The 24,200-nt window shown below is 41.5% G+C and overlaps 1 protein-coding gene across 7 annotated transcripts in view; it reads left to right on the forward strand.

The window, feature by feature from the left end:
• The window catches only part of KDM5B (lysine demethylase 5B), a 73,664-nt gene that overhangs the window by 26,825 nt on the left and 22,639 nt on the right, over positions 1-24,200 (forward strand). For 5 of the 7 annotated variants that reach the window (XM_024976577.2, XM_059875608.1, XM_059875609.1 and 2 more), the window contains 11 exons: positions 4,703-4,780; positions 6,572-6,694; positions 7,451-7,621; positions 13,148-13,282; positions 15,037-15,133; positions 16,286-16,395; positions 18,059-18,217; positions 18,670-18,789; positions 20,730-20,888; positions 21,319-21,500; positions 22,624-22,786. In XM_024976577.2, coding sequence (XP_024832345.1) covers positions 4,703-4,780; positions 6,572-6,694; positions 7,451-7,621; positions 13,148-13,282; positions 15,037-15,133; positions 16,286-16,395; positions 18,059-18,217; positions 18,670-18,789; positions 20,730-20,888; positions 21,319-21,500; positions 22,624-22,786 — 1,497 coding nt within the window. Of the gene's footprint in view, positions 1-4,702; positions 4,781-6,571; positions 6,695-7,450; positions 7,622-13,147; positions 13,283-15,036; positions 15,134-16,285; positions 16,396-18,058; positions 18,218-18,669; positions 18,790-20,729; positions 20,889-21,318; positions 21,501-22,623; positions 22,787-24,200 lie in introns of those variants that run through there. The other 2 variants (XM_024976576.2, XM_024976578.2) reach the window with 2 other exon arrangements.

The following is a 24,200-nucleotide window of genomic DNA, read 5'->3' on the forward strand; positions in this document are numbered from 1 at the left end:
TTCTATTCTCACCATAGTCCTGAAGGTAGCTATTTTTCATACTTTTCTGCAGGGAGAAGTTGAGATTGGCCAAGTGGTGGTAAAGAATGAAATGCAGACTCTAGTCTTCTGACTTTCACTATATTGCTCTTTTTCTGTCCTATAGTAATGCTGACGTTCTGAGGAACAAGTGTCTTTATCTGTTACTATTATGCTTGGTTAAGTAAAAGGAGAAAGTATTGAAAGAAAGTAGGTTGGGGTAGTGAGATAAGAACTTGAAAATGCAAAATTTTTAAAGGAAAGCCAGATATACCCCCAGGACCTTTGGTTACAGACCCATTTGAGACCCTGGTGAAAGCTATGAACCTGCCCAGAAAAAGCCACATACACTTAATTTTATTTACAATTTAAGTGCCTCATATTTAAGATATAAAAGTGTTCCATAGTCTAAAAAGAAAATTCTCAAAGTGTTTTTACTAGTGGCTCACTAAGGCCAGGCAATCTTAAACATACTTGAACAAATTGGTGGCTAATTAAAGTGCTTGGGGCCAGGTCTGCCCTGAGGGGAGTAAGAAGCAAAGGAGAAGCAGCACCAGCGTGTATTTGCTTTGAGAAGACTCTGAATGAAGCCTTTGTCACAAAACTTTCCTGCTAGACACCTATCAGCGTCATCGTGAGTGGCAGTGGATGCCTGAGGGGCTCGTCAGTAAGAAGTCCGTTCTCACAGTTCATGGTGATTGTGCTGTGCTGCGTACTGTCTGTTGCGTTTGTGCCGATGTCTTAAGGCTGTCTTACCAACTATTTGATGGATGAGAAAGTGTCTTTAATTGTATTTCATATATATGTTACTGAAATCTTCATTAAGGCTGATTAATCTTACCACCTCAGCTCAACAGAAAGCTTTTCTAACTTGCCTTAAAATTCTAAGATAAATTCTTTGTTCGGATCCTTAAAATTTGCACTGAGGTTCTGTGGTAGTGTTGATAACATAAAAACTCTAAGAATCTGCTTTGGAACACTGAGTTTTAGCTCTGCTGGCATTGAATTCAAATCCCGTGAGTGCATTTCTTCGGTGATGAGTGGGTTTGATAGAATATATGCAATTAGAAAGAAGCTTTGGTTCTTAATTCGTGTTATTCTTTGTAAACTAATAAAATGTGCTTTTGAAGCAGAGAACTAACTTGTAACCTCTGTAGAGTATACTTTCCCATTTTGTTGATTGTTAGGTTGCAAATGATGTCAGTCTCTAGAAACATTAAAACAGCTTCTAGTATATTAAGTATGTGGGTGTTAATAGTGGATCATCTACGACGTGAATTTTCATGGTGTTTTTGAAAAATCTTTAACGTTCTATGGAAGTTATTTTCATACTGTTCATCATTTCAGGCATTTTTCTGAATTAAATGTGCTGTAAGTTACTGTTGCTAGGTTAGTGCTGGGACTAAGGAAAGTGTTTACGTGGTGTTTCTCAGGCCTCTCTCAGAATTTGGAAGCTTCAGTGTCCTACTTAACTGCCTTCCCGAGGAATATATTTTTTAATGCTCAGGAAAATAATTGAGCCTTTAAATAATATAACTGTACTTTTATATCATAACATTTTAAAGTTTTTAAAGAAAATTAAAATGAATTTTGGCAGGGAATTGATATGGGACTCCTTGCAATCTATACCTGGTTCATGTAGAAATTGCTTTTCTAATGTTTAAAAAAAAAGCATGATTTTATGAATCATTTTATTGGTAGAGGGCAAGATTTTGGTTAGATTACATGATATCCCTTTTAGATACTTCACTGTCAAACCAAAAATTATCACCATGTTTCTAAATGGAAATTTTCATTGTTTGACATTTGAACATTAGATTCCTGTTTGAAAATTTTCACTTCTTAGAAGCTTTATTAGGGTGTCTTTCATTCTCTGATGGCTGTTATTTTTAATTTTTTTTTTAAATTTGGGATTAGTTAATTCACAATGTTGTATCTCTGATGGCTTTTTTCCACACGTAAAGGTCATGGCTCAGTGAGGCCAGACTTTGCCAAGGATAATATGACAGTGAGCATTGCACAGAATATGCAGTTCTTTTATTGGAGTAGAGCTTTGCCCCTGACAGTGGAAGACTCAAAACTGAATGACATTTATCCCATTTATCTCATTTTTTGTAACCAGAGGAGGAGACAAAAGTTTGCAGTGATCTGAATTTAGTGAAGGAATAATCTACTGAAATAGTTTTGGTTTTAAACATGTTATACGCACTGTGTGAACTTCCTGAGGACAAACACATATTGTTTTCCCTTTGATGTGTGATTTTTAGGATTCATTTTACTCAAAAAATGTTGCAGGCTAAAACCAAGTATAAATTAAATAAGCTACATACATACAAAGACACTGCATACCTTAATTTAGAAAACTTTAATATGTAGACTTACAATGAAGTTAACTTCTGTATCATTGTGTTTTGGAAATAGGCATATTTGATTCATTGGAGGGTATCATACATTACCCATAAATCTTAATCTATAAAAATTGCAGGTCATTTGGGCATTATGTTAATCATTACTTAACATATTTGACACATTATCTTTGATATATTTTTGGTCTAACCTTCAACTCATATCAATTCAATTCAGAAAGCGTACAGCTTTTATGAAGTAGTAGAGAGCAAAGCTCTGAGCAATATCCAGTCTTCCATTATACTGCTGCAGAATATTAAGAAGCATTGTAATTTTCTTCTGCTACATTGTATTCATATAATTAAACACAATGCTTTCCTTATCTTTAGTTATCAAGGTAAACAAAAATCATTTTAATCTTTTTGACCCAGGATGAAATAGGTAGTATTTTTGTAAGTCTGCAATATAGTATATTTAACTAGCATTTAAACATTAGCTGTGGTGTTTGTTGAAGAGGCTGTAAGATAGCATTAGACACTTAAGACCTGGTCTGTAATTGACCTGTTAAACAGGGCTCATTTTTACCTTTCTCCTTCCTATTCTTTTTGGGATTGTAGTAAATAGCTTTGTACCAATGTGTAATCTGCTATTTCCTTTTTTAAAAATTTTAATATTTAATCTACTTTTTAACATAATGTTTAATCAGGCATTGCTGGTGAGCATTTTCACTTAAGTGTTTCTATCACAAAAGCAAAGTCTTGTTTTAATTTTAAACTAAAAGCAGTCGATAGTGATAAATTCCAACAATATAAATTTGAAATTACAATAACCTCTTTCTCCCTTTTATGATAGTCTTTAAAATTTACAAATGTTAAGACAAATATTTGCGAGTTTTAGTTTTTTACTCCTTCACTGTTGGCTGTCTTTCCGTGTTTAGAGTATCTAGATACTCATTACAGCTGCAGAGTATCTTATTGTTATTTACAGTAACCAGCATTTGTATTAACTTGTTCTCTTAATCTAAAATTATTATTACTAATAGGTATTACATGATGTAATATATTTCAGATTGTATTTAAAATGGGTAATGAAGCAAAAGAAAAAGCGCCTATCATCCTACCAAAGACAAACCACTGTTAACCTTTTTGCTCTTCCCATGTTCTATTTTTCTATTACATAGCCTGTTTTTCTTTCTTCCAAAAAACATAGGGAAAATTTCAGTGTCAATAAACAGAGCTATGTGTGTGTGTGTGACCCTATGGACTGTAGCCCACCAGGCTCCTCTGTCCATGGGATTTCCCAGGCAAGAGTACTGGAGTGGGTAGCCGTTTCCTTCTCCAGGGTTCTTTCTGACTCAGGGATTGTACCTGGGTGCAGATTCTTTGCCGTCTGAGCTACCAGGGAAGCCACTATTAGAGCTCTACAACAGTATAATTTTTGTCTTAAAATTATGTTGAAATACTAAAATAGTACATAATATAAAGGAAGCCATCGTTAGGGTGCAGTTTGGTAACATTAAGTACATTGACGGTGTTCCGTAACCGTCACCACTGTCCATCTCCAGAACCTTTTCATTGTTCCAGACTGATTCTGTGCCTGTTGGTTAACTCAGGGTGCTTCTTAACACCTTGTAACTATTCTCGTACTGTGAACTGTTTTTTCCACTTGGAAACAGTTTCATATGCACTCTCCTTCTTGTCAGTTTTCTTCTAATAGTTCTTCCAAGAACCCGGATCAATAGGTTTGTTAAGGATGATTCTTAAAGTTGGTTTTAGATGTCAGTCCTCCTTCCCCCAGAGGAAGAATTTATCCTCAATTTTAAAATAAAGGTTAATGTTACTAGGTTACAGATATTAAAATACAGTTTGTATATAATTTGACATTAATATAGCTCTTTGGCAACCCACTCCAGTACTCGTGCCTGAAAAATTCCGTGGACTGAGGAGCCTGGTAGGCTACAGTCCGTGGGGTCGCGAAGGGTTGGACACGAGTGAATGACTTCACTTCACAGCCGTTTTGTAAAGTGAGAGATCCTCATGGAAGAGAGGAGTGAGGGCCCCTTTTGCTTGGGTTGGTGATCTTTCAGTGGCATCTTTCGATCCTGGTTGGAAGGGTGTGAAGAGGGGTGTGTGCAGGCTGTGTCATTTATTTGGAGAAGGGTAATTGTACATATTTTGCTGTTCTGGTGGAAAACGGTTAAGAAACTACTACTCTGTATTTTGCTTGACTTGTTAGAAATAACATGTACTGTACTTAACCAGAGATTTAACTTCAAAACAGTTTTTCTAAGTGTGAGAATTATGAAGTTTTCTAATGAGAGCCTTTGCTTCTCTTCTAGGATTGGCAGCCACCATTTGCCTGTGATGTTGACAAACTTCATTTTACCCCGCGTATCCAGAGGCTGAATGAACTGGAGGTAATGTCTTAACCACTATTCTGGTTGCCTGTATTCTAGTATTCTAGAGGGGGTCTTCTGAACTAGGCTTTGTTGCAAATCCAGTGGCTTCAAGGAAACTAAAGTATAGCTAGTAATTGTTAATTATAGTAAAACAAATGGCGATAAGCTTTTGAAGCAAACCGAATTTCATTTAAAAACACTGATTTTTGTCAATAATTGCCAGCCTGTTAATAAATGCATTTCAGTTCAGTTCAGTTCAGTCGCTCAGTCATGTCCGACTCTTTGCGACCCCATGAATCGCAGCACGCCAGGCCTCCCTATCCATCACAGACTCCCAGAGTTCACTCAGACTCAGGTCCATCGAGTCAGTGATGCCATCCAGCCATCTCATGCTCTGTTGTCCCCTTCTCCTCCTGCCCCCAATCCCTCCCAGCATCAGAGTCTTTTCCAATGAGTCAGCTCTTCGCATGAGGTGGCCAAAGTACTGGAGTTTCAGCTTTAGCATCATTCCTTCCAAAGAAATCCCAGGGCTGATCTCCTTCAGAAAGGACTGGTTGGATCTCCTTGCAGTCCAAGGGACTCTCAAGAGCCTTCTCCAACACCACAGTTCAAAGGCATCAATTCTTTGGTGCTCAACCTTCTTCACAGTCCAACTCTCACATCCATACATGACGACGGGAAAAACCATAAATGCATTTAAATCCTTGTAAATCTAGATGACAACCAGTAGAATTTAGATTTTGAAAGGCATTTGCTTTCAGAACTGTTTCATGGAGAAGATCCTCCAGCTCTTATGTTCTTCCATTCTTCTGCATGTCTTCACTTAGATTTAATAACACACTTTATTTCCCCAAGGAAGAATGAATAGCCTGGGATTCTCTAGAGAAGGGGAGTGTTTCTTCTTTAGTTCTGGGTGACTTGAGCCCTAGAGTGCTGGGCGAATAAGACTTGAGCGCGTCTCACATAAAGGCACATTGTTCATATAAATGTTTTGCTAATCTAATTTTCATACTGAACCATGTTTTATTTTTCTATACCAAACCAAACATTCTTAAATGAAAAATATGTCCACTGGAACTCTGCGGGCATTGGCAGTAGTAGCATCTAGAGTATATATTTTCAGGTATTTCACTGTGTTTTCACATTAAGCTTGAAAGATAGGAAGATGGGTATTAACTTTGACATGGTTGGGAATATCTGAATATTGATGTCAATTTTGGTCTTACGCAAGGTAAAACTCATAGAACTATGAATTTCACAATGAGGGGAAAGAAAAATGAGATAATTAAAAAAAAATGACTTGTAGGCTACAGTTAGTGATCTGTTAAAGGAATAACATTTAAGAGAGTTTGTTTTTTGTTAAGCTATCAGGACTATTAGAATTGATGCAGAACTGCTGTTGTAAATGTGCTTTTAGATTTGCATTTGAGCAAATAAGACAATTTGTACTTGGAGAAAATAGAACTTTAAAATACTGAAATTGTCAAAAGACCAAAGGGGCATATAGAAGCTTACCTGTGATACTCCTTTAAATGAAGAACTTTTCAGATGGCCTGTTTATGTTACGCAAGGACTTCCTGAGTGTGTAACTACTACTAACCTGGTACATGGTAGGGACTGAATTAAATTTTTGATTGTTTATGTGTAATTCTTTAATCAGTTTTATTTTGTATATTTTGGGACAGTTTCTCTCTTGAATTCATAAGTGCTGTTACACTTAAATATTCTAAGAATGAAAGTATCACATGCACAGGAAAGGAGCTTTATCATAAGCTGGGTAAGAGTAAAGCTCAGTTCTTTGTCATTTAGGCTCAAACACGTGTAAAATTAAATTTCCTGGACCAGATTGCAAAGTACTGGGAATTACAGGGAAGTACTCTGAAAATTCCACACGTGGAGAGGAAGATCTTGGACTTGTTTCAGCTTAATAAGGTAAAAAAGCCTAATGACCATCTTTCTCATTGAATAGTTTTTCTGACAGCATGAATTTGATCTTCATTGCCTTAAAATAAGAAATTACTGCTGCTTGAAATACGTAAGATGAAATTCATCATTCAGTTTTATGATTAATTGGTCTCTGCTTTTCAGGTTTGAAAGCCTTATCTTGTGAAGCATATTGCTACCACCTGGTTTTGGTCATACTTAAACTTCACAATGGTCCTCTTCGATATTCCTGTTTCTCTTATTACAGATAAGACAACAGTGGCTTTCAGTGTCCAAAGTGACCAGTTTGAAAAGGCTTGAGTTATAATTCTCTACCTTAAAGTTCATTTCAGTCCAAAGCCTGCGTTATTTCCACCTGACATGCTGCTGTTCTTCCTACTCATCAGTTTATGGAGATTTTAAGGGTCACTGGGTTTGACCAATTGCTCGAACTCTGTCTTTATCAGAGATTTCATTGCTAATTTAGTTCTTCCTCATGGAAAATCTTGACTGCTTTGGGGAACTGAGAAGTAGCTTTTGGAGGAGTACAAAAAGTTAATGGACTATGCTGTCTAAAGCAGTGTTTTCAATTTCTAGTTTAAAATTAATAGTGTATATATATGTATGCAATTTTTTACTTTGAAAATGCATTTTTTAAAAAAGATGATCACAGCCAAGAACATTTTATTTTTGGTGCCATACCTAGGCCTTAGAACTGATTTCCCTATAAATGTTTCTAATTCCTTTTGCTATTTTATTTAACAGTTAGTTGCAGAGGAAGGTGGCTTTGCAGTTGTTTGCAAGGATAGAAAATGGACCAAAATTGCCACCAAGATGGGCTTTGCTCCTGGCAAAGCTGTGGGCTCTCATATAAGAGGACACTACGAGCGGATTCTGAACCCCTACAACTTATTTCTGTCTGGAGACAGCTTGAGGGTGAGTGGGGCTAGCCTTAACCTGTTTTATTTCACTGCTTATTGGTACATGGTCTTTGGGAGGAATGAAAAGGCCTTGATTATGTATGGAGTTCTTCCTTAAAAGACTCAATTTTTCCTCTGATGTTTTTGTTCTGTTTCGAGAGTGAACATACTAAAAAGGTTGTTTTTGGAATGAATAAGGTTATGGAGGAAATAGTCTTTTGAAAACACTGAAACCTGTATTAAGCTTACTATATATGTTCCTTTCCTACAATGAGCAGTTGGTTATTACCTACTTGTTACAACTCATGCTTTTGCGTTCACTTACAATTTAAAGTATATTCCTGGTCTTCCCTGGTGGTCCACCAGTAAAGACTCTACCTGCCAATGCAGGGGACATGGGTTTGACCCCTGGTCTGGGAAGGTCCCACATGCTGTGGGGCAGCTAAGCCCGTGTGCCGCAGCTACTGAGCCCACGTGCCCAGATTCCCTGCCCGGCAGCAGCAGATGCCACCACAGTGAGAAGCCCGCACCGCAGCCGGAGAGGAGCCACACTCGCCACCGCTGGAGAAGGCCTGTGTGCAGCAACGGAGACCCAGCACAGCCAAAATAAATGATAAAGAATAAGTTAAAAAAGTATGAGGCTTTTAAAAAATGTAGTTCTGGCTGTCACATGAAAGTATAGCACGTGGAATATCTTGCTTGTGTGCTCTCTTGCCAGCTGAGATCTCCCAGATTTTCCAATAGAATGTTGATTTTGGTAAAGAGTTAGGGGACTTGGTAAGTCTTCCCAGGTGGTGCTAGTGGTAAAGAACCCGCCTGCCAATGGAGGAGACCTAAGAGATGCAGGTTTGACCCCTGGGTCAGAAAGATCCCCTGGAGGAGGGCATGGCAACCTGCTCCAGTATTCTTGCCTGGAGAATCCCATGGACAGAGGAACCTCCTGGGCTACAGTCCATGGGGTCGCAGAGAGTTGGACACGACTGAAGAGACTTAGCATTCACGCAGGGGACTTAGCAGTGCTGGACAGCTAATGGGTCCCCTTTCTGATAGATAGTTCCTATGTAACCATGTTTGTTTCCTTACAAAGATGGTGTTTGCCAGATTATTCAGATGAAAACTTCCTTCTGATTAAAAGCAAAACAGTATTATAAAAACTTCCCACTTTATTTTAGGCCCTGGTAGGAAGAAGAATATCATAATTACCCTTGGAGATATTGTGCACTAGAGCAGGGGCCCCTGTGGTTTTAGAAACTGCTTTGTAGAGAAGTAGGAAGGTATCACTGTTGCAGAGGGTGAAATCAGAACTGTGTCCTGATACAAGTATACCATCAGTGATGCTTGCATCCTATAGATTTTCACAGCATTTTTTTCTCTCTCTCGATTCCAGGAAGGTGTTCTTTTTAGCCTTGAAGAATGTGACTATTCTAATATTCAGAAAGTTGTTTAAAGATACATGGATTGTGTGAGTGCTTAGTGAACCCATGGATGAAATAGTTTAGAATACTGTGTGTGGAACCTTTATGCCTTTGTTTTATAATCAGATCTACATATTTTTGCCACAATAGATTTTTTCCTTTTAACCTTCTTGGTGCAGAAGTTAGATGAATACAGAGAAAGAGTCTCTCTGCTTTATGGGTTGCGACATTTTAGAAATAGCTCAATCTATGGACTTTGAGGCCCATAGTTTCATAGTTGAAAAGTATGTAAGCATTTATACAATACTAGTCTGAAAGGAGTGGATATTTAAAGAACCCTTTACACTTATTGCATCTACAACACAGATAAATATTTGTTGAGGGGTTTACTGATATGTTCATTGTGGAAAAAGTCTAAAAGGGAAATAGGATGAAAATAAATCCCACCTAATCCTCTCCTCTGTTTCCTTTTGAGGCTGTCTTTATGCACATACGTACAAATGGAGGTATATTCTTTATGTACAGAATTGATCTTACTTTTTTCCTGCTTAACATGTCAGTGTATATTTTTGAAGATACAGGTTTTTAATGAATCTGTGGCATTCCCTTTTTTATACCCAGAGCTCTTTTTTTAAAAAGTTACTTATTTCTGATTGTGCTGGGTTTTCTTTGCCATGTGTGGGGCTGCCCTCCGGTCCCCGTATGTGGGGCTGCCCTCCGGTCCCCGTGTGTGGGGCTGCCCTCCGGTCCCCGTGTGTGGGGCTGCCCTCCGGTCCCCGTGTGTGGGGCTGCCCTCCGGTCCCCGTGTGTGGGGCTGCCCTCCGGTCCCCGTGTGGCCTTCTTGGAGTGCTGTCTTGTTGAGCGTGAGCTCGGTGCAGGCTCGTTAGTTGCAGCCTTTGGGCTTAGCTGCCCCGTGTCCCATCTTCCTGCACTGGGGATCAAGCTTCTGTCCATTGCGTTGACAGGGAGATTTTTAACCACTGGTCACCAGGGAAGTCCCAATACAGACCTTGATTTGATTTCTCATGTTGTATTCTTTGTGTGTAAATTTTGTGCCCATTTCTGAGTTTTGAAAATAATCCTTAGAGGAAAGGAGAATCAAAATGTGTATATTTTTAATGGAAAACAACAAGAGGCCACTGTGCATCATTAGAGTGACTGGATCCAGAACACGACGGCCCCCGGTTCTGCTGGAGTATGGAGCAGCAGGAGCTTCTTTCCATTGTTCGTGGGGACACAGAACGGCGCCGCCGCCGTAGAGGATAGCGCACGAGTGACCAGAGAACGGAACATGCTGTTTGTCACAGCATGTTTGACACAGCCCGGCAGTCACATGCCTTGGTATTTACCCAAAGAGTTGCGGCTTTATTGCCCAAAATTGGAAGCAACCAAGATATCCTTTAGTAGGCGAATGGATAAACAAATTGTGAAGCACCCAGACAATGGAGTATTGCTGCTGCTGCTAAGTCGCTTCAGTCATGTCCGACTCTGTGCGACCCCATGGATGGCAGCCCACAAGGCTCCCCTGTCCCTGGGATTCTCCAGGCAAGAACACTGGAGTGGGTTGCCATTTCCTTCTCCAATGCATGAAAGTGAAAAGTGAAAGTCAAGTCGCTCAGTCGTATTCGACTCTTAGCGACCCCATGCACTCCAGCCTAACAGGCTTCTCCGTCCATAGGATTTTCCAGGCAAAAGTACTGGAGTGGGGTGCCATTGCCTTCTCCTCAATGGAGTATTACTCAGCCCTAAAACAATGAGCTGTCAAGCCATGAGAAGACAAGAAGGAAGCTTACGTGCGTTTCTTTACGTGAAAGAAGCTAATGGAAGGACTGGGTATACTGTATGATTCTGACTCAGTGGCATTCTAGAAAAGACAAGACCATGGAGACAGTGAAAAAAGATCAGTGATTGCAAGGGGTTGGGGGCAGCGGAGGTAAGCGGAGTAGGCAGAGCCCAGCAGACTGTGAGGGCAGCGAAAGCACTCCGAGTGATACGCCACCTTTGTCCAAACCCAGAGCAGGTACGTCACCAAGAGGGAGCCCTGCAGTGTGAATTGTGGACTTTGGGTGATGTGTCAGTATAGATTGATCCGGCGAAGCCAGTGTTCTAACACTCTGGTGAGGATGTTGATAATGGGAGAGGCTGTGCATGTGTTGAGGGCAAGGGTTGTATGGTTAATCTAGGCACCTTCCTCTCAACTAGGCTGTAAACCTAAAAATTCTCTTGAAAGATAAACCCTTAGTAAGGGCTGGGGGAGACGAGTGCTCTGTGAAGGAACTGTTGAACTCGAGCCTGAAGTAAGTTTCGGGAAACTTTACAGAGTGAGCGGTGATGAGCTAGCACGGGCCAGAGCTTCAGCCTTGTGTCGCGCGTGTTCTAAATGTCTTACGGGATTGCTTTGCCTCTGGAGGATGATGTCCTTACAGTGTGATGATACCAATTACCTCTAAGTCCCAGTTTTGCAAACCTTTGAGAGTTGACATGTGATAGCATTAAATATAAAACAAACACATCAGATGTGTTTTGAATTGACTGAGCAACTAACACTTTCACTTGAAACAAATTAATCTCTTCATATACATTCTTAAAAGTTTCTGAGTTTGATTTTATCTTGATTCTTCAAAGCCCTTATACAACCAAGCAGACCATGTATTATGGGACTGTTCACACTAGTGGGGACTAAACCACACATACAGTATTCTGATTTCTGACCACCCACTTAATAAAAATGTCTATGAATCAGCCCAGTTCATATGTCCACAATCATACATACTTTTAGGTTTCAATAGAAAGTTTATATAATACATGAAAGTGACTAATTTAGGTGGTGGACAGGTTTTATTCCCATCTACATGTTTTCACTGAACATACTCGTAATTAATTACACAATGCCGGTGATATTCTCTTGTAACTGAATTGATGTTTCTAGATCAGATCTCTTAGAATAAGAATATTTAATGTTTATAGGTTGTGCCGCCAGTGGTAGATTTGTTACTTGTTTAGAGTATCCAGCAATCTGTAATAGTATTCGTTAATAGTACATAATATTCTGTGTTAGAAATAGACTGTGTTAGATGGTTGCTCTGTGGTGTCTCTGTATTTCTGTTCCCCCTTTCTCTTGATTCTTTTTGCAGATGTCATGAGGAAGGAGCCAGTCATGTTAGTGAGGCTGTGGTTGTAATGGTACTCGCAGAGCAGAAGCTGTAGAAGGTTATCACTTCAGTGTATCTTACTCTGAGTGTGGATGACATAACAGCCTTCAGTGCTTACGTTGTGGAAACTGCTCTTAAAAATGCTACCTGTGATGTTTGTAGGTCCTCTTACAAAGGAGTAGTATTTTCTTGAAATTCATATTAGATTCAGTGGTAATATTTTGTTGTCACTGTTTTGTCGCATTGGCATTAAATCACCCTTTTACAGTGGGCTTAGAATCAAACCAAAAAGAAAAATCAGAGCAAAAAGACACTGTTGTATGACCAGAACCAAAGTTACTGCTGTGGGCTGCCTGTGAACCTTTGCCTTGTGAGTGAGACTTGGTAGGGATATCTTGAAGAAAAGGAAAGCCTTAATATGGGAGAACAGTCAGGTGATCTATTTTCTCAATTCAAATGATAACTTTTTGATAACAGAAGGTGGCTAGTTATGTTTGAACCTACAGGGTAGCATAACATAATTTAGAAAACTTCCTGAATTCCACATTTCATTGCTGTAAACTTTTTTTTTTTTTTAATGAGATATTCCAAGTATGGAAAGCTATTTTGGGAACATATAGGGACCTTTCTAGCAATTTGGACCTTCAGTTAATTGACAAGTTGTAAGCAGGGATAATTGCCACTGGCTCATGGGCGCCTGCTGTGGCCTGGTGTAACCTGAGGAGATGACATCAGCAATTACATGAGTTGAAGCAGCACTGTTCACCTCCTGGAAAAAAGTTCAAGGTGTTATAACTATATTTGTGTGTATATGGTTGGTAACTGCAGACTTGTCTTTGCGTTTATGTGGATTGTAAAAATTGCACACCTGTATTTCCATCAGTAATTGTAAAATATACCCTGCAAAAATCCACTGAAGTTCTCTTAAGATTAAAACGGGAGAAATTCATCAGCACAGTTGTGTTTTATTTCCAGTGTCTGCAGAAGCCAAACCTGAGCACAGACACAAAGGACAAGGAGTACAAACCCCATGGTATTCCCCAGAGGCAGTCTGTGCAGCCCGCGGAAACCTGCCCCCCAGCCCGACGAGCAAAACGCATGAGAGCGGAGGTGAGAGCCTCGTGAGCTTGGTCAGGCCTGGAGCCCAGTGCTGGTGTCTCTCTGACCCTGAACTCTCTCATGCATGTGCTCTTCGTAGGTTGAACTTTGCTGACCTCATAGAGGCATGCTGTGCGTACTCGAGCTTTTGCACTTGGAGGAATTGCACTGTTAGAGGGGCGAGGAATTGAGGAACTCTTTCTAGGTTTATGCTGCCTGGACAGTCTGCTGCTGAATGGTTAACAGTCAGAGACTTGGGAAGAATAGGCATTCATTGTGACCCTGATGATGTTGGGCAGAGTTTATTGGGGGTTAAGGCTAGTAGGTGTGAAGTTGAAGATTTTTCACTGAGAATAACTTTTTTTTTTTTAACAAAGTGTTTAGGAAGCAGGTAGTGACCGTTGTTTCTGGCAGACTTCCTGAAGAGGAGTATGTCTGTGGCAAACGTTCGTGCTGCAACAGCAGGGGGCAGGGAATTGAACACACAGGTGAAATAAAGAGGAGCAGGAGGGAAGATTAGGAGTGAACGGCTAACAAAAACAGCTTGCTTTCAGATACTCTTGCTCTGAGAGGTTTCTCCTAGAAAGGGAGCAAAGTGTTTTCCCAGTTACCTTTTTCCCACACAAAGGTGGGAAAGCTTGGGGTTCTTCCCTGGCTTGATGGACATGTATGAAGAATCAGTGATTAACATATTAAGAACAATTTAGAACTGGGAAGCCTCTTGGCATTAGTTGGGTTTCTGAATCAGTAGTTGGGTTATTTAGTAATTATTGGTGAGGATGACAAAATCAGCCATTTGGGTTTCTGAGAAAATGGGTAAAAGAACCGTTTTCACTTAGGTGGGTGGAGACGGGAAAAAGATGGGTGACTGCGTTTTTCTGAAGTGAGAGTGCCTCGGAATAGGAATATATGGCTATTTGAAGCCCACAGGCAGGCTTCAGGTGTATTCGTCTTAAAGGGAGTTCTTGTTTGAGTACATCTCGATCTTGAAATGTATGAGACAGCCTAGTGCTATGAATGTCCAGGTCTGCCTTGATGATACATCATGGTGATGGAAGCAGTGGACATCCCAATTCTGTGTGGATGAACGCGGGGCACAGCTTCACAACCTCACTTGTGTCTCAGAGCAGACAGGGCGTTGCTTATCAACCAGTGTGAGCATGTTAGTGAATACTAGGGACTGTGATCGGCTTGCATGCTCTTACTGATGAGGGAGCCCATGACTCAGTGCTGTTAGGGGAGCAGTTATAGTGATAGTTCACTACAGGAATTAATAGAAAATTGCTGTGGAAGCTGAATTTTCCTTGAATGCAGCCAAACTTTGGAAGAGCCAGCAAAGCTTACAGGCGGATGAAATTATGATATTTCTGTATCTGTTTAGGATTTGGCTTAATGATGACTGAACAGAGTGTAAGTTGTGAGCAGAAGAGAACTGAGGAGCTTCTAGGAGGAAATACACGCTGTTCCCAGTAGGGATAGTAATGCTTCCCATCAGTCATTCCTGATCCCTTGCCTTTTCCCTATTTTTTTTTGACCTGTTAAAAGGGGAGAAGACTGGTAACTTACAAGTTTCCTCATTCATTCCTTAAGTAATTATAATAATAAAGATGGGGTCTCTCCTTTAAGGGGAAAGGGAGCTATGTTTTGAATGTCCTATTAATAGAGGTAATTTGTAAGATTATGGGGATTTTGTGATTCCAATTGGGTTTTAGGATATTTCTTTCTTTTTAAAGAACATACTCATGTATATGACAAATTTTTTTAAGGCCATGAATATTAAAATAGAACCTGAAGAGACAACAGAAGCCAGAACTCATAACCTGAGACGTCGAATGGGATGTCCAGCTCCAAAGTGTGAGAATGGTAAGAAAGTTCATCCACGAATAGGAAGGAAGAGCAGATAAGTGAAAACAGTCGTTCATCTGTTAGTTAAAATAGTGGAGCCGCTTTACATGCTAGTCACTGGGTTACATACTGGTCATCGGGCTGCACCCTGAGAAATACAGTCTTACTGTGTTTGTTCACATATGAAGTGACCAGAAGGTGAGACTGTCTCAGCTGTCTCTAGTTGCTCCTTTGAACTTTGGTTTGGTAACATTAATTGTAAAGAAGTGATCTGTGAGAAGCACTGGTGCCTTTGACTGAATATCTGACAGGCTTGCTTTCAGGCATGCTTTCTTAGTCTGAGTTTTAATTGACAGCTGCCTGCCTGGCCATTGCTTGATGTCAGTCACAGAAAGGTAGGTTTGGTGCTCTCTTGAGAGAAGTTCTGTATAGGGAGGCACTTAGTAATGAAGACATTATTAAAGTTGACTTTTCTTAGTGGTTGGTGTGTTAGTGTAAAGGCAGCACAAGGTAATAGAAAATAGATGGGATTTTAAAAACGTAGATCTGAGTCTGATTCTGGCTCAACCACTAACTGGTTGTATGACCTTAGAGATGTTTCTTGTCTTCTGTGAATGCCAGTTTTCTTGTCTTTGAAACAGATTTGATGCAAAGCATTATGTGATAGCTACAATAATGCTTTAGTACAATACCTGACACAGGATAGCCCATTAGTTAATAGCTAGTGTTTTTAAAAAGTCTGCATCTTTGAAACGAGAGTTAGGTTAGTACTCTTCGATCATGGAAGGATAATCTGTAATGTGGAGGAAGGCTCTGGTGGTGAACTGTCAGTCTCATAGTCAAGAACAAGAGGAATTTCCTTTCATCTGTATATGTTATGTCTTAGTCTTAAGAAGACCATATCTTCACCTCCCACATTAAAAGCGTACAGACTTGAGCAACATCTCCAGAAGTGCTCATATCTTAGAATCTGAGTGATGGGAGAGTTTGCACTTCATCATAAAGTGATGAGCACAGAGCCCTTGAGCGTGGTCACTCAGGGTGCCCCTGCTGCTGCGGTGAGAGCTGCAGGACACCCATTCAGTGTGTGCTTCGGGAGGAGGTGGTGAGGAGGGAGAAAGCTGAAGAAGGCAGAGCAGAGAAAGTGCTAACCTGGACTGCCTCTTACAGACAAAGACGTGAAAAGCAGCGTCAAGCAAGAACCTGTTGAAAAGAAAGAGTGTGTTACAGAAAGTGAGAAGGAAAAACCCAAGAGTCGAGCTAAAAAAACTACCAATGCTGTGAGTTGACATGTTTAAACTCTTCTATGGCCCAGTTTATAAATATTTAATGCCTTACCTAGGACTGCTGGTTCAGTGTCTAACAGTGAAGAGACCTGCAGAGGTGGTTTGTACTGTCAGCTCATAAACAGGGAACACGGATGCATCATGAAGATGGTAGTCACTTCTGGGGACAAGGACAGCCATATTTCTGGAGGCCGTGCCATTTAGCACTGAATAATGGTGAGCTCCCATCTATGCAGTCGTTGCTAAGTGACTCACCCGCCTCCAGGTAAGCTGCAGGTGGATCAGAAAATCACGATGGTGTTCTCCAGCAAGGAAGGAAAGGGGAAGGAGTGTGGGGCCCCGGGCAGCCAGGGCCTGGCAGGGCTGTTCACTCAAGGGGACAGAAAAAGCCAGGCTTCTACCTCAGCCCCCTTCTGAGCGCCTGGGAGCAGCAGCTTAACAACAGTACTTTTGATCTTGGAATTTGACGTTACTCAGTTAAATGTTCTCTTCATAAATACCTGTCCCTGCCCTACCACGAAAACACAGCCATCAGAAAAGTGGTTTTGTGAGCCAGTCCAGGTTTCTGTTGGCTACAACGAAGACGTCTGCTCGGGCTGCCATAATGAAGTATCACAGACCGAGTGGCTTCAGCAACAGAAATCGATTTTCCCACAGTTCTGGAGGCTGCAAGTCTGAGATCAAGGTGTCTGCAGGCTTGGTTTACTCCAGAGGCCTCTGTCCTTGGCTTGTAGATGGTCCTCGAATGGCTGTCCTCTGTGTGTGTCTGTGTGCGAGTCTCCCCTTATTATCAGGACACCAGTCAGATTGGATTAAGGCCCATCCATAGGGCCTTTTGAGGCTTCCCTGCTGGCTCAGAGGTAAATAATCCACCTGCAATGCTAGCGACTTGGGTTCGATCCCTAGGTTGGGAAGATCCCTTGGAGAAGGAAATAGCAACCTGCTCCAGTGTTCTTACTTGAGAAATCCCATGAACAGAGGAGCCTGGCAGGCAGGGGATTGCAAAAGAGTCGCACACGACTGAGCAACTAAACAAAAACAAATATGACCTTTTTAATGACCTCTTTAAGACTCTCTCCAAATGCAGTTGCATTCTGAGGTGCTGGGACTCAAGACTCAACATTTGTGAATTTGGGAGAAATGGTATTCAGCTTCTAGCAGGCGATGACTAAGTAGTTTTGTCCTTATGTATTTGGGAGAGCTTCTTAACTATCACTCTAATTAGGATGTAAAGTGGTAATTTGATACGCTTAATTAAAACAGTTTCCTTTTAACATGCTAAAATTAAACTTTTCCTTTGTAAGTTCTGTTTTTGGTTAGATGAATAATTTATTGCCTAACATGTTATTCTTCTAGAAGACTTATCTTTCTGTAAGCTACTACAAGCTGGATATTTAACAAGTAACTTTAATTAAAACACATAATTGAGAAATCTTGAAGATTACTCTGTGCAGTTGGGAATGCTTGGGTATTGTGAAGTATCTCTTACAGAAGGTGAAGCATTTTTATTTAAAATGTTCCTTACAGAGGATGAAACATTTTCATTTGCAGCAGATTGAAGAGACTAGATTATGCTGCAGATTCATCACATTCTTAGAATTTCTCAAGAGTCAATACTGCGGCTCACGCCTGTGTTTGTGCCTGTGTCATGCTGCAGGTTGACCTGTACGTCTGCCTCTTGTGTGGCAGTGGCAGCGACGAGGACCGGCTTCTCCTGTGCGATGGGTGTGATGACAGCTACCACACCTTCTGCCTGATCCCGCCGCTCCATGACGTTCCCAAGGGAGACTGGAGGTGTCCTAAGTGTTTGGCTCAGGTCAGAAGTGATAGCAGAGGCAGCCATAAAGCGTTTCCTTCAAATGTGTTTTCTTTGCCTTTGGGTTTTAGATTTGGCAGTTGATAATAATGAGGCTCATGATAAAAACTGGGGTGTGGGCCTGAATAGAAAGGAGGTCTTGGAAGTGACTGCACAGCTATGCAGTCAGCTAAGAGGCAGAGAAATGGTTTAATAACTATGCTTTTAAAACTTCTCATTTAAAAAAAGCATTGTATGCTCTTTGCAAAAATTCTTAGGAACTGAACAACCTAAAATATAGATGATTTCACAATAGATAAGCACTGTTAATATTTTCCAGACAAGTGGAATTACACTGCACAAGTAATTTTAATAAAACATGTAATTATGATTTCTCATATATACATATATGTGAACTATAAGTAAATATGAATATACATAAATATTTTTACTCTCTCTTTGTTTTTTGACAGGAATGCAGTAAGCCACAAGAAGCATTCGGCTTTGAGCAGGCGGCCAGGGATTATACTCTCCGTACTTTTGGTGAAATGGCAGATGCATTCAAATCTGATTACTTCAACATGCCAGTCCATGTATGTACATACGTGCTGCTCTGATTTAGGATTTTAATAACTTTGAGGGAAGGTGTATTTGAGGATATTTGAGTTGGTTCTTAACTCTGGTAGTCATTTCATGCACAATAAAACCTTTAATTTATTGGAGAAGGCAATGGCACCCACTCCAGTACTCTTGCCTGGAAAATCCCATGGACGGAGGAGTCTGGTAGGCTGCAGTCCATGGGGTCTCGAAGAGTCGGACACGACTGAGCGACTTCACTTTCACTTTTCACTTTCATGCATTGGAGAAGGAAATGGCAACCCACTCCAGTGTTCTTGCCTGGAGAGTCCCAGGGACGGGGGAGCCTGGTGGGCTGCCGTCTGTGGGATCGCAGAGTCGGACACGACTGAAGTGACTTAGCAGCAGTATTAAAATTCCACAATACTTTTAAAATGCACTCTTAAGATTTCATTTGATTTCTCTAAAGATAGGCTTTTCGAGACAAATCATACAGCAGCAGTAACAGAATACTGATTAAAGGAAAACACCGGCAGTCCTTTCAATTCAACAAACACAGTTTGAAGAAAACACCCCATTTACTGACTAACCCCTGCGTGCCAGTCAATGTGCTGTGCCCTGGGGCCTGCTCACTTTTTCTGACGTTGTCATAAAGTAGCACTGTGAGCTTTACAATTCTAAATTCTCCTTTATTCACTTAGAAGCATAAGCATGCTTCATTCAGTATTTATTATTCCAGCAAATGAGTACACCAAAACGAAACGGTTCCTACCATAATTCTGGAGACTTAAGCTGTGTTGTTTTTTTCTCTTACTAGTAATAAAGTGGTATAGCAAACATTGTGTGCATCTCTTTAGTTGGATTATTTTCTTAATATTAACCCGTTTTCTCCCCATCTGATACATCTAGCTGTATCATTTATGGGATCCCAGCAATGTATGCGTGAACCTGCTTCTCCTAACATCACTAATGTTAACTGTTACTTAAAATAGCCCCTCATTTAAGAGGCTTATAAATAAATTCAGGTTATATTCCCTTTAAATTTTCAGTTCTTTTGATCCCTCCTGTATTACATATCATTTCTCCATATGTTTGCTAAAACAGTTCTGGTGCCTTTTCTATCCGTGGTTGGCTTTTTATTTCACTGAAATGATGAGGACTTTGAGAGACTGTCTCTGACCTCATATCAGATGAACAGCAGACCCTAAGCATTCTTTTACATTCCTGGCGGCTCTTTACATGTGAGCTTGCAGCTGCAGAATCACGGCAGCCTATCTTTACCTTGTGGCTGCCCACATTACTCTCTGCCAGGTCAGGTGCAGAGAGTGAGAACATGGATTCAGGTGATGCGATCAGACGCATCTCAAAAGATAAAGCATCATTCAAACACAGCCAACCGACCATTGTTACCAAACAGTAGTCAGCCAGGTTGTGTTTTGGATTTCTCAAAACAGAAAAACACCTCTAATTCTTAAATCTCAGCATTTTGCTTTCCTTGACTCCTTTTACAGTGGTGGCCAGGTTGTTGATAGAGGAGCGTGAATTCTTAGTTCATACTCTATGGTTATAAAAGTGTTTTTAAGAAGATATTGTTCACATCTGAGCTGCAGAGGGGCCAGTTGTGGCACATCTGGGACATGGGCATGCGTGCCAAGTCTTGTCCAACTCTTGCAACCTCATGGACTGTAGCCCGCCCAGGCTCCTCTGTCCATGGGATTCTCCAGGCAAGAGTACTAGAGTGGGTTGCCATTTCCAGGGGATGTTCCCGACCCAGGGATTGAACCTGTGTCTCCTGCGTCGGCAGGCACATTCTTTACCGATGACCCACCTGGGGAGCCCTTTGGGGTGTTAGGGACTGTTTTTCCTCAGTCTACTACTCTGTGATACTTAGGTTGCTCACGGCCATGAGCAGCTGCGGAAAGCCACTTTCTTCTGTTCCTCACTGTTTTGTTTATAGATGGTTCCCACGGAACTGGTAGAGAAGGAATTTTGGCGACTAGTGAGCACTATTGAAGAGGATGTCACCGTGGAATATGGAGCCGATATTGCCTCGAAGGAGTTCGGCAGTGGCTTCCCTGTCCGAGATGGGAAAGTCAAGCTCTCACCTGAGGAGGAGGTAAGCCGAGCTGTGAGTGCTGAGACTTGGAGGAGGAGACAGATGCCCTTAAAGCTGGTTGGTTTCAATTAATGAAGAAAGAACCCACTGAAAAATAAGAATCCTAGATGATACAGGAGAATCACTTACCTCCCTTTGCCTTCAGATTCTGTAATTTTGGTTTCTCCTTCTGAAGAAAACCTGAGGCATTGGGATCAGACGTGTGTGTGTACCCACTTACATAAGGCACAAAGGTGGGCAGAAGTAATCTATGGGCATCCAGGAAGTAAGCACAATGGCCCGCCCCTCTCTTCCCCCCAAATAGCCCCGCCACCCCCGTTCTCTTAATTTTGAGGACTATTTACAGCCAGCTTTTTGAAACCAGCGGAGTTCCAAATTGTTAGCATGTTAGAGCTAAATCTTTATACTTTTTTAATCTCCTTATTTTTAGGAGTATCTTGATAGTGGCTGGAATCTGAACAACATGCCAGTGATGGAGCAGTCTGTTCTTGCTCACATCACTGCCGACATATGCGGCATGAAGCTTCCTTGGCTGTACGTGGGAATGTGCTTTTCGTCCTTCTGTTGGCACATTGAAGACCACTGGAGCTATTCAATTAACTACCTGCACTGGTGAGGAGTCCAGAGAACCTGTGAAAAGCATGCCAGCTGGGTTGGAATACTTATCCACCTCTTAACTGTGACACACCCTTTACCTGTGTCTGAAAAGTAATGAGTTTTTATTCCTTAAGATTTTTGTTAACTATCGTTGGAACAAGCAGCCTGACATGTTGAGACAAAACTCTTTAAGAATCTATAGGAAGTCCATGAAGCCCTGAACTTGCACATGAGTTTTTGGTGGGAAGATAGGCAGCTTTTCTCTAACTGTCAGAGAAGTCTTTACTCACAAGAAGTCTAGAGAGCACCGTTCCCATTGGGTGGCAGTGGCAGCCTAGGCAGCCCCCTTGGGTGAGGGACAGGGGTCAGGGCCTGTGGTCGCTCTAGGTTCTCGGAGCCACCGGCTTCTGAGGGCTGGCCGAGGACCGACGTCTGTGCGTGATGGAGTGGGCCACCTCCTCGCGTGCCTGTAGGGGGAGGCGAGGGGTGGGATATAACTCCTCACACAAGGACTTTGAGGATGTCCCACGAGAGAAGGAGTTGGCACATATGGGCAGAGCATCAGTCCTGCTCCCCAAGCAGTCACTTCCAGCTGTGAAGTGGCAGTATTTACCATACCTCATAGGTTGTTACAGATTAATTGGTTGACAGTTTACTGTGCTTTGAAGAACAAGAGCCCTTTAGAAGTGCTGATTGCCTCCCTGGAGTTCGGTTTAACTCCTCCAACAGCGCAGACAAGGGAAGGGAAGACCTGGAATGCTGCTCTCTTGCTAGTTGCTGTCGGCACTTGGGGTCATCATCTACCCTCTGGCTCACATGATACCTTATATTCTCAGGAGTGCTCGATCCCTATGTTTTCTGAAGGGTCAGGTAAAATGGGAGGAAAGGGGGCCCTCAGGTGGAATTCCCGTGTTTAGACTTTATACTTGAAGAGGCAAAGTGCATCACTGTGTTCAGATCATATTTCTGGTGATACTTGGTGATATTTCTTCAGTGTGAACACTGCCTTGGAAAGCAAGATCTTAAAAATAGAAACTGGTGAACCATTTTGTTTGCATTGATATTTGCTGGTTGATTTTGTAAGAAGCTGCTGAAATATCCTGTGTTTTTTGAGATTGCTCTGCCTTTGCTGCTTTAGGGGTGAGCCAAAGACCTGGTACGGCGTTCCCGGGTACGCTGCTGAGCAGCTGGAGACCGTGATGAAGAAGCTGGCCCCAGAGCTCTTCATCTCCCAGCCCGACCTTCTCCACCAGCTTGTCACCATCATGAACCCCAACACCCTGATGACTCACGAAGTGCCTGTATGTTTGGGTCAATCCTCCTGCCACCCAGACTTAACTCCCACTTCTCTTTCTCCCTATTGCCCGAGACTTTATGCAGCTGATTTGGTTGTGTAGAAATAACTGTGGTGTAGTTTCATACAATATTGCATTAAGCCATTGGGACTGGATCCTCAAAACACTGTGAAAAAAGCTGGTTTGTTACAGCTGATGACTTGTGGAGCACCCTCATTTTGCCATAGGAAGTGCGAGGCCGTCCCCTCCCTTCCTCTCCAGTGTTCAGTTCATAGTATATTCCTAGGCTGTGCACCATCACCATTCCTGCTTTCTAAACTATCACTTAGTTTGTAACTTGAGCTCTTCAAAGCAGCAAAACAAAAGCCTTAGAAAATGAGTGTTGTTCGTATAAATTAGTTACTGTGTTACTAACCACTTAAGTATTCTTGGGCTTCCCTTGTGGCTCAGCTGGTAAAGAATCTGCCTGCAATATGGGAGACCTGGGTTCGATCCCTGGGTTGGGAGGATCCCCTGAAGAAGGGAAAGGCTACCCACTCCAGTATTCTGGCCTAGAGAACTCCATGGACTGTCCATGGGGTCACAAAGAGTCATACATGACTGAGCGACTTTCACTTTCACTGTGGAAATGGCTAGGTTCTGTTATAAATTAGATCTAAACTTGTGTGTCTGAATCTTTCATACACCATTCCTACTTTAGAAAATAGTTTATCACATATACACGACCTTGATTTTGAATGGTGAACTGATATGGTGACTTCCTGGTGGATCTTAAACACTCTCCCCACCACTCCTAATTAAGCTTATTTTAAGAGAGAATGTATTTCACGGTCTTGAGCTTGGATCTCAGGGCGCCCACTCTAGACTGAAAGGTGCTGGACGCTTTTTCCTCTGAGGCTTCTGTGCAAAGTGACACTGTTGTTTACTGACTTCCTCTCAGTGGAAACTTGGGAGACACTTTGGGAGGCCAGACTGAAATGTATAAAGTCGGAGAATCCATCTTAGTTAGCTCAAGCCAGTGTGAATGATACATTTACAGTGTTAAGTGGAATTCTTGATCTCATGATCTCCGTTTTATGCTTTTGGGTTCACAAGCTAGTAAGTGGGGCAGATGGAGAGGACTTTTCTTTGAAGGATCATGAAATATTCATGGCCCAAAGCTTAGAAAATAAGGACCAGTAGCCATCAAAACATCACCATCACCTCATTGTTGGCATTTTCCATATTGATTTCCCCACCCCACATTGATGGACCTTTCTGATTTGTTTTGAAAAGCAAAAAAAAAAAGCAAAAGTTAGTCCACTCAGTCATGTCCAACTCTTTGTGACCCCACGGACTATAGCCCACCAGGCTCCTCTGTCCATGGAATTCTTCAGGCAAGAATACTGGAGTGGGTTGCCGTTTCCTTCTCCAGAGGATC

The sequence above is a fragment of the Bos taurus genome, chromosome 16, assembly GCF_002263795.3.
Source record: "Bos taurus isolate L1 Dominette 01449 registration number 42190680 breed Hereford chromosome 16, ARS-UCD2.0, whole genome shotgun sequence".
Lineage (NCBI taxonomy): Eukaryota > Metazoa > Chordata > Mammalia > Artiodactyla > Bovidae > Bos > Bos taurus.